The sequence below is a fragment of the Clytia hemisphaerica genome, unplaced genomic scaffold, assembly GCF_902728285.1.
Source record: "Clytia hemisphaerica strain Z4C2 unplaced genomic scaffold, Clytia hemisphaerica genome assembly, whole genome shotgun sequence".
Classification (NCBI taxonomy): Eukaryota; Metazoa; Cnidaria; class Hydrozoa; order Leptothecata; family Clytiidae; genus Clytia; species Clytia hemisphaerica.
In genome coordinates this window covers 170,164-180,839 of record NW_027103858.1, presented here as the reverse complement: position 1 = coordinate 180,839, position 10,676 = coordinate 170,164, and the positions used below count along the sequence as shown (strand labels likewise).

At 35.7% G+C, this 10,676-nt stretch overlaps 1 protein-coding gene across 1 annotated transcript in view; it reads left to right on the top strand.

Annotated features, from left to right (window-relative positions):
• The first annotated feature begins 2,916 nt into the window (after window positions 1-2,916).
• LOC136808286 (coiled-coil domain-containing protein 146-like) overlaps window positions 2,917-10,676 on the top strand; it is a 108,752-nt gene continuing 100,992 nt past the window's right edge. The window contains exons 1-5 of the mRNA XM_067064821.1: window positions 2,917-2,940; window positions 3,108-3,245; window positions 3,895-3,972; window positions 5,189-5,359; window positions 5,992-6,240. Coding sequence (XP_066920922.1) covers window positions 2,917-2,940; window positions 3,108-3,245; window positions 3,895-3,972; window positions 5,189-5,359; window positions 5,992-6,195 — 615 coding nt within the window. The 3' untranslated portion in view covers window positions 6,196-6,240. The remainder of the gene's footprint in view (window positions 2,941-3,107; window positions 3,246-3,894; window positions 3,973-5,188; window positions 5,360-5,991; window positions 6,241-10,676) is intronic.

Here is a 10,676-nt window from a genome sequence, read left to right as displayed (position 1 = left end):
CTTATTTGAACGAAAAACTCCCTGATTGTCTTCAAAGATACCTTGGTGTGTGGAAAGGACATTAGATGATGTGCACGTTTTTCCTTAGAACAAACTATATTAGAACATATGGCTTCGATGACCAAAAAATAAAGAACAAGTTAAAAAAACATTTTGAGGCTTTTTGGACTCTAAAATACTCGATTTTTTAGGAAAATGGATAGAAATACCCGCAAAATGGGGAAAATGAGAACATGTTTAGAATATTTTTAGGCTTAAAATTCAAAAAGTTAAGAACATCTGAAAGCTTCCAAAATTTTGGATATTCTTATGAAAAAACGTGTACTAGTAATTTGAGTGTATCGTGAACTGTTTTTGACATGAAAATACAAAAACACGCCTCCTCTTTATCTTTCCTCTTCATTTTCGATTTAGGGTCTTTTTTTTTCGGTAAGGTGAGCCCTAGACGATGCTATCGTCCGTATAATATATTTTTATGATATAACATAGTTTGTATATCATAAAACGTAAATATGTTTCGCGGCGGATGGAGTCGGCTACCCCCGAAAAACTTCTCGTCTTCACGTTTGTTCCTCTTAGATAAAACTCGTCTTAGACTATAGCATAGTCTAGGTGAACCCCTGAATTTCTTTTTGGACCTACCCCGGTGGGGTGAAGGTCCTATAAATTAACCCGTGTTCGTTAGTTCGTTCGTTCGTTAGTTACCAACTTTTCTCGAGATTGGCTCATTCAATTTTTCTGATTTTTTGCACAAAGGTGCATTACTATAAACCCTCGAATGTGACGGAGCCCGATTTTCGAAAAAAAATTTTTTCCGGCCGGTAGAACCGGAAATGTCCCGAAAAAAGCGGTTTTTTGAGATTTTCTCAAGATTTTATCATTAGTTTTTTGCGATTTTTTGCACATAGATGCACATTAGTACTGCCGAAAAGGTGTCGAAAACCGTTTGCCGAAAAAAAATTTTTTCCGGTCTGTAGAACCGGAAATGTGCCGGAAAATCGTCGTTTTTTCACATTTCCGTCACATTTTTTTCAACTTATTTAATTGTTTTGTTTACAGAAAAATGTTCTTTATGATGATGCCAAAACTCGCATCGTTTGATTTCCAAAAAAATCTCCTTTGAATCCGGAACTCCTTAAAAATCGCCGGAAAACAGCCGAAAACCGGCGTTAATTTCCTTTTAAAACGGTTTTCCTTCCTTTTTTTTCAACTTATACTCGACAGTTTTCATGATTTTTTTGCACAATGATGTAAAATGGCAATGCCCAAAATTGACAGAGCCCAATTTTCGAAAAAAAAAGAATTTTTTCCGGCCGGTTAGAACCGGAAATGTCCCGAAAAAAAGCGGTTTTTTGAGATTTTCTCGAGATTTTATCATTAGTTTTTTTGCGATTTTTTGCACATAGATGCACATTAGTACTGCCAAAAAGGTGTCGAAAACCGTTTGCAGAAAAAAAAATTTTCCGGTCTGTAGAACCGGAAATGTGCCGGAAATCGTCGTTTTTTCACATTTCCGTCACATTTTTTCAACTTATTTAATGTTTCTTTACAGAAAAATGTTTCTTTATGATGATGCCCAAAACTTAGCATCGTTTGATTTCCAAAAAAATCATCCTTTGAATCCGGAACTCCTTAAAAATCGCCGGAACAGCCGAAAACCGGCGTAAATCGGTTTTCCTTCATTTTTTCAACTTATACTCGACAGATTTTCATGATTTTTTGCACAATGATGTAAAATGGCAATGCTCAAAGGTGACAGAGCCCAATTTTCAAAAAAGAAAAAGAAATTTTTCCGGCCGCTAGAACCGGAAATGTCCCGAAAAAAGCGGTTTTTTGAGATTTTCTCGAGATTTTCTCATTAGTTTTTGCGATTTTTTGCACAAAGATGCACATTAGTACTGCCGAAAAGGTGTTTCTTAATTGCTTTCTCCGTTCCAATAGATATATAATTCGAAATTTAAAATTATACATTACTTCCATTAAATTCTAATTATTCGTTTTATAAATAGGTAGGTCCATTAAAGTATTGCTTGTTTCAATTTTTAGGACCCCCGACCCCCTCGGATTTTTCTTTTCTCATTTTTGACCACCCTGGATTTTCCACCTTATTTTACTGACCACCCTTGGATTTTTGCACTCGAAAACCCAGCCTTAGTTGGATTTTTATTTTCCAAACCACCCTAGACGTCACACCTTCTCAATATGCCTTAAATAGAAATTTAGATGTGCTATTTTTCGTAAATTATTCTTTGAGTTTTATAAAGTTTAAACATATTACAATCGGAAAAGCGAGTAATTTAAATTGAAAACATTATTAAAACAAAAAAAAAAACTTCAAATTTTGCGTGCAATATTTAGGTTTTGTTTTTAAATAAGAGTGAATTCGTTGGCTTACTCATCAATTTTAATTCACAAGCTTTTTCGCATTGGATTGACAATTCTTATAACAATAGGCGTACACTGTAATAATATGAAATATGTGTCTAATATGAAACGGGAACGCTTATGTAAAAAATAAAACCTTTCATTTAAGCGAAAAATGAGAGTCTGCTTAATTACCTTCTGAATTTTTACACACCTTCAAATTTTAACGCGCCTTCAAATTTTCTATGCGCCTTGGAGGTTCCTTGGGTAACCATTTCAATAGTGTAAAGGATTATGATATCATCCCGGGGGCACCCATATGGTTCGACCCATGGCATGTGCCGTCCTTAAGGGTAGGTTTTTCGAAACCCTTGAAATGAACTGCAAGGGTCTTCTTTTAGCTGGACACACTGTAAGGGTGTGTTTGGGGACTGATGAATCGCGAGTCTGGCAGTAAAAATCTGATGTATCTTTATAGTTTTGTCTCGCACTCATTTCGATTTTTTTTACACATTGTGTCGTCTCGGGCTCATTTTTATGTGGCTTAAGCAAATGCAATCAAACTACACTACAAGGGTGAGAAATGTTCGGTAAAATGCACTGTAAGGGTACCTTTTCACTGCTTAAGAGCTGCGCTGTATGTAAGAGTCTGATTTCGACAGCCTATTTTTTCGCATAACATGGTACTCCCGAAAAGTTTTGAGGGAAATATACAATATTAAACTTTTTCATTTCCTCTCTAGTTGGGATTACGACTGGCAAAGAAAGAAGAACAACTACTTGAGAAAGAATTGGTGCATGAACAAATTACAAGATTGGTTTCCAAAGTCAAAAGTAAAACTAACAATGACAAAGAAGATACACTGGTACTCGCCAAAAGTGTAAGTTCTCGTTCGTTCGTTCGTTCGTTCGTTCGTTCGTTCGTTCGTTCGTTCGTTTTCGTTTCGTTTTCGTTCGTTTCGTTCGTTCGTTCGTTCGTTCGTTCGTTCGTTCGTTCGTTCGTTCGTTCGTTCGTTCGTTCGTTCGTTCGTTCGTCCGTTCGTCGTTCGTTCGTTCGTTTCGTTCGTTCGTTCGTTCGTTCGTTCGTTCGTTCGTTCGTTCGTTCGTTCGTTCGTTCGTTCGTTCGTTCGTTTTTCGTTCGTTCGTTCGTTCGTTCGTTTCGTTTCGTTCGTTCGTTCGTTCGTTCGTTCGTTCGTTCGTTCGTTCGTGTCTCACAAGCTGGAACGCAGTTTAAACTACAGCGTAAGACGGTTCTAACAAGACGAGACGACTCCTAGACCGCTCAACACAGAACCCGGGTATCCTCTCTGTAAGGAGAAGCCAGTCATCTTTTACCAGGGTTGAGTGACACCAAATCGACATATTAATTCATTGCATCTTATGTAGTCGAAACTCTCCCGTCGATTTTTTCTCGTAAACCGCCATAACGCCATACCGCCATATTTTCCCGCCTTTACTATCACTGTAACGGGCGATAACATCGTCTACATTCGCGAATGTATCTCTTTTAACTTTATATATTTCTGATAGGTGAATGAAGTACAATCGAAGATCAAAGACACCACACGGAAAATGATGGCCATGGTCTCAGAACTCTCTATGAACCAGGTACCATTTAAGGAAATTTACTTTATGAGTACTTGAAAAAGATGATATTCAGAGCCTAGAGGGATGACTTGAAATGTAGCCTGGGTATCCAGACTCAAAATTTTAGAAAAACTCTTACCTCAACATACAAAGTTTCTAAAATTTTAGAGTCTTGTGCAACTAAAAAAGTCTGATACAGTTTTGAATGACACAGTCTGTGAGTGAACCCTTGTTGACAGAATCTCAAAACTTCGGAAACCCAGGCAGACACGCACAATTACTTACAATATAACCACTTTTACAAACTCAAAAGCCTTTCAAAACTAATTCAAACCACATCCACATTCATAAAGGCTGCTTTCCATCAGCCATTTTGTTTAGAAATGAACCTGTGTTTTCATTTTCATTTGTTTATCTTTTTTTGCAATGTCAGCTTTTTCCATAAATTATGCGCGCGCATCGAAAAATATCGAAAACCCCGCGAAAATTCTACTCGGTGACTGGGCGCGTACTGACCAATTAGAGACACTCGCATATGCAGGGACAGATAGATATCCCTGCCAGAGGAGTTACATGTTTTTTTTATAAGCAAGTGTATGCCCCTTGGTCAGGCTCGTGTATGCTTAAGTTCTCAAAGCATCCAGGCATAGTTTATGCTTATTATATGCTTAAGAATTATGCTTATGATTCACCCCGAGCCAAGTTTTTTAATGAATTCAGAAATTTTGTAAAAAATTTGTTCAGATTTTGGGAGCAGTGGAATGTAGCTAGCCGTGGAATGTCTTATTTTTTACTTGGCCTCTACCAAACCAGATAAAAATGAAACAAAAACAGATAGAAATGACCACTTGAAAAATATTTTAGGCTGACATATATGCTCATGTTATGCTTAGGAATTCTGCAAATCTGAGCCTTCATATGCTTATAAGCGTTATGCTTATAAAAAAAAAAACATGTAGTTGGACCAGACCGTAAACCAGAGACAAGATTATAAAAAACTAGACGGTGAAATAGTTTACGGTCTGGATATCCAGGCTGCTTGAAATGGTTCATCCAAAAATCTCTATCAAATGACTGATTCACTGAAGCTGTTTCACTTCTGGAATATACAATTTTGGGAATATATGAATTAAGTTTACTGATTGAGAAAAAAATCTTAATTGGGGGATGTGATTTTTGCCCTAAATAAGTCAAATACTTTCCCATTTCAAGGTATCTCTAATTTTGATACCTTTAGGCGAATACTATTAAACTTGGACAAGACGTAAAAGCCAAAGAGACATTACTAGAACAATGCTATGCTCGAATGGAGCGTGGTCAACCTCCCTCGGATGAAATTGAAGATGAATGGTTGAACGGCCTAAAGAAAGAAATTAATCGTATACAAGCTGTCAGAGAGAGAAAGAAGGTAAATTTCTTTTATAGTTTGAAGAAATATGTGCAGTACATTTACGATATCCCTAAATGCTGACAAAAATAAGTAGGAAAGAAATATAGCCACTCGCCCGTAAGACACTGCCGTGATATTGCCAGTGACTCCTTTGTATAGCCTCCTTAAATTTTTATTAAATTGTCTAATCATTTAACATATAGCTCAGAGAGGGTCACTAAACTTTCCAAGTCTAGATATTTACCTCCCTTGTCTACCCACTTGTACTTTTCATACCGTGAGATGGGGTAACTTGCATCAGTGGAGGCAAAGATGCATAGCCCTCAAATGAATGACCTGTCTGGTCATTAAAATACAAAGTTAAATCAAAACAAAAATGGTAGAATAGAGCTGTGAGCGGAGCTGCGTAGTTCATTTGTTTTAAGTTTTGCTGCTTTGATTGGTCAGTCATTTGATGGCTATGCAAGCTTCCCTCCACTGATGCAAGTTACCCAACTTCACGATACCTTAGATTCTAATTCTCTCTTAGGAATATTGTTATTTCTGCTTTTTAATATAAATCAATAATTGGAATCATAATGTTATATCCGAAAGGAAATATCGGAAAAGAAGAACCTTGTGAATAATGTTAATTTTCTTTTCACGTGTAGGATGAAGAAACAATGGAGCAATACCAGATAGTGGGTGGTATTACAACCACCGCAGAACCACGCCCGAACGCTTATATCCCTGATGATGGCAACGATCTGCCGCTACCACGGCCTTATGGAGCCTCGGCGCCCTTCAAGCCAACCGAACCAGGTAGTAACATGAGGCATATCCGTAAACCGGTTATCAAACCTATTGAAATTTGATGATTTTTTGATAATATGAGAATATTGTGGGTTGGATTTAAAGCAGTTTAAAGCGATTTATATTTTAATTGACAATATAGACTTTGCACGTTTTTTTATAAGAACATCAAAAATTTTCGAAGCCTCGGGATGTTCTCAACTTTTTGTCCGCAAAGCCTTAAAATGTTTTTATAGTTTGTTCTTATAAAAAAACGTGTACAGTTTTCGGAGAGTCAGCTTTACTTATTGCAGATATATGGATATATGACCTTTTCTTCGACTTTGCCCTGTAGGAATGAGCTTCAAAAGATCAAGGGATTTTCTACGTAGTAAACTTATATTATGCTGCTATAAAAAAAAGAAGTTATTTTATATTCCAAACTTTTCATCCTAAACTCATATTATTCATGTTAGATTTTTGGCTGAAATTTATTTTTTATGTATATCTCTCGATTTGATTGATTAAAGATAATGTACATATATTATAGTTGTAAAAAAAATTGATTTTGAACATAGAAAAATGTGCGATGAGATAAATAATGCTGCAAGTGAAAGTTCTTTTTCACTGAAACCACGTCGTTGCATCTGGCTGCAGATTTGATTTGTTCCGCTAAACAAGAAAACCTTGGCTCTCTAAGTTCTATATGATATGTCGTTAACAATGTTGTAGTGGCAACACAACTGAGCTCACCAATTGAGTGCTACCCCCTCCCGTACCCCCTCTATAACTAAAGGAACCTTTTTAGATACAGGCTTTTGGACCTACCCCGGTGGAGGTCCTATAAATTAACCTTTGTCCGTCCGTCCGTTAGTTACCAGCTTTTCTCGAGATTGGCTCATTAGTTTTTTCTGATTTTTTGCACAATGATGCAAAATGGCAATGCCCAAAATGTGACGGAGTCCGATTTTCGAAAAAAAAATTTTGGGGGCAAATTTGGGCCAAAAAACGGCTAAAAAACGGGTTTTTTGGACTTTGTGAAAAATTGGATCATTAATTTTTTCTGATTTTTTGCACGAAAGTAGGGTACCATCATAGGTATAAGATGGCTTAAGCAGATTTTTGCAAAAAAATTTTGTTGGCTCAAAAAACGCATGTTTATCTATAAGAATCACTATTAATAAGCATACATCAATGTTCTTAGTCAAATTACTCAATTTTTTTATGAGATAGATGTTTTTTCTGCTCAAGAGGGCTTACTTTTGAAGAATATGTGTGTTTAGACAGGAAATGTGGGTTGCTTGGCGTTTTTTTAAGAAAAAAAAACTGGCCAAATTCGATATTTTTTTATAAGCACATTATCAATTACTAGGTATTGGCTTTTCTCGAGATTGGCTCTTTCATTTTATGATTTTTTACCACAAAGATGCATAACTATAAACCCTTGAATGTGACGGAACCCGATTTTCGAAAAAAAAATGTTTTTTGGGCAATTTGGGCCAAAAAAAAAAACGGCTAAAAAACATGGGTTTTTTGGACTTTGTGAAAAATTTGATCATTAATTTTTTCTGATTTTTTTGCACGAAAGTAGGGTACCATCATAGGTAAAAGATGGCTCAAGCAGATTTTTGCAAAAAAATTTTGTTGGCTCAAAAAACGCATGTTTATCTATAAGAATCACTATTAATAAGCATACATCAATGTTCTTAGTCAAATTACTCAATTTTTTTTATGAGATAGATGTTTTTTCTGCTCAAGAGGGCTTACTTTTGAAGAATATGTGTGTTTAGACAGGAAATGTGGGTTGCTTGGCGTTTTTTTATAGAAAAACTGGCCAAATTCGATATTTTTTTATAAGCACATTATCAATTACTTAGGTATTGGCTTTTCTCGAGATTGGCTCTTTCATTCTTTATGATTTTTTACCACAAAGATGCATAACTATAAACCCTTGAATGTGACGAAGCCCTGATTTTCGAAAAAAAATGTTTTTGGGCAAATTTGGGCCAAAAAACGGCTAAAAAACAGGTTTTTTGGACTTTGTGAAAAATTTGATCATTAATTTTTTCTGATTTTTTGCACGAAAGTAGGGTACCATCATAGGTATAAAATGGCTCAAGCAGATTTTTGCAAAAAAATTTTTGGCTCAAAAAAACGCATGTTTATCTATAAGAAGCACTATTAATAAGCATCATCAATGTTCTTAGTCAAATTACTCAATTTTTTATGAGATAGATGTTTTTATCTGCTCAAGAGGGCTTACTTTTGAAGAATATATGTGTTAGACAGGAAATTTGGGTTGGTTGGCGTTTTTTTATAGAAAAACTGGCCAAATTCGATATTTTTTTATAAGCACATTATCGATTACTTAGGTATTGGCTTTTCTCGAGATTGGCTCTTTCATTCTTTATGATTTTTTACACAAAGATGCATAACTATAACCCTTGAATGTGACAGAACCCGATTTTCGAAAAAAAATGTTTTTGGGCAAAGTTGGGCCAAATAACGGCTAAAAAAACAGGTTTTTTTAGACTTGTGAAAAATTGGATCATTAATTTTTTCTAATTTTCTGCATAAAAGTAGGGGTACCATCATAGGTAAAAGATGGCTTAAGCAGATTTTTGCAAAAAAAATTTGTTGGCTCAAAAACGCATGTTTATCTATAAGAATCACTATTAATAAGCATACATCAATGTTCTTAGTCAAATTACTCAATTTTTTTATGAGATAGATGTTTTTCTTTTCTCACGAGTGTTTAGACAGGAAATTTTGGTTGTTTGGCATGTTTTTATAGAAAAACTGGCCAAATTCGATATTTTTTTATAAGCACATTATCAATTACTTAGGTATTAGATTGATTGGCTCTTTCATTTTCTACGATTTTTTGCATAAAGATTCATAATTATAAACCCTCAAATGTGACGGAGCCCGATTTTTGGAGAAAAAAATTTTGGGGTATATTTCAGCTAAAAAAACGTGACCTAACTTATAAACGTGTTAAATGCATAATCCAGGTAGGTCCATCAAAGTATCACTTGTTTTTATAAGAATGGTGTAAATCATTTTCATTATGGATATTCTTAACTTTTTTGGGAAAATCATCCAAAAATATTCTTACAGCATTCTTAGGATCCTGCCTAATTGACAATTTATAAGTTAAAATGGTCTAAAAATGGCATTCTTAGCTCGAGTAGCAAAACTCTATGATGGTGATATTCTTAGCATATTCTTAATTTTGTGGCCATTTTCATCATGGACATTCTCATAAAGTGTATTCTTATAAAAAAAAGCGTGTAGAGAGATAGTAGTTGATTTAGGGATGATTTTTCCGACTGTAACATATACGCACTTTCAATTAATTTCTTTCAATCAATTTGTATTTGTATGTATTTCCTTTTCAGCTGAATTTTTCTCAGGAAATTTCAGTGAATACGCGGGTCATGCGTTTTGGGTGGGAAATAAGTGGCCTCGTTTCCCATCCTGGAGTCTGGAGTCTAGCCTGAGTTTCAAGCCCGAAGGGCTAGAGGCGAAACTTTAACCCTTCACAGGCAATAAAAATTGAAGCCATTTATTTCCCATCCAAAACGCGCATAGAACGCGCCGTATTAATCATGACGACGGATTGTAACTAGTGGTTCCTTTGTTTTCGAAGACTGCATTTTTTGAAATCTAGATTTTAGTTTCAATCCAGCCTTTGTGTAAAAACTAAGCGCGGGCGTTCTGGATGGGAAATAAGTGGTTTCATTGCCCATCCAGAAGTCTCGCCTCTAGCCCTTCGGGCTTGAAACTCAATGGTCTAGCCCTTCACTTCGGGCTCAAACGCTGGATTGAAAGTTTGAAAGTAAAACATATTGCCAGATTTCGAAAAATATGCCGTCTGAAAACAAATAAAGTGCTAGATTTATTCCGTCATCCCAATTGCAGCGGAAATCCTACGGAAGGGATTCATTTTCTCTTATTTGAGAGAGGTTGAAGATTCATCTGTAGGGGGGGCTTTAAACTCAATGGTACACACGAGACAGTTACCATGCATAGTGATTACACTTGAACTACGCGGGAGAACATATAACTCGTCACAAGCGTAAAACAGAGTGCTATCACACCCGACAATGTCTGGCATATCATCATGTGGGAAGGTGTATCATTTGCAAATGAGCACTACAATCGGTATTGAACTCAAACTTTTCAGACAGTGGTCAACAGCGACGGCCACTACACCTTAATTTCTTTTCTGGAGTAATAAATAAAGGTACGCAAGTCAATTGTCGAACTTTAGAGTTGTTATTTTATTTTTTTGACAAAAAGTTCCAAAAGTTGTAGAATTTCAAATAATAAATTAAATTGATTTTTCAAACCACCATCTATAATCGGAAAATCGGGATTAGCTGAAGTTTTTATAAGATGCTTCACTAATTGGTCATTTGAAGTAATAGAGATGACGCAGTCTTTAGAAACTGGAAAATCAGTAATTTGAATTGGTGGTTGCATAAAGAAAAAATGAACAAGCTTTTTCAGATGGATGCCAAAGAAAATTTGAGTGAAGAGCAAAACTTATCCGTAAAGT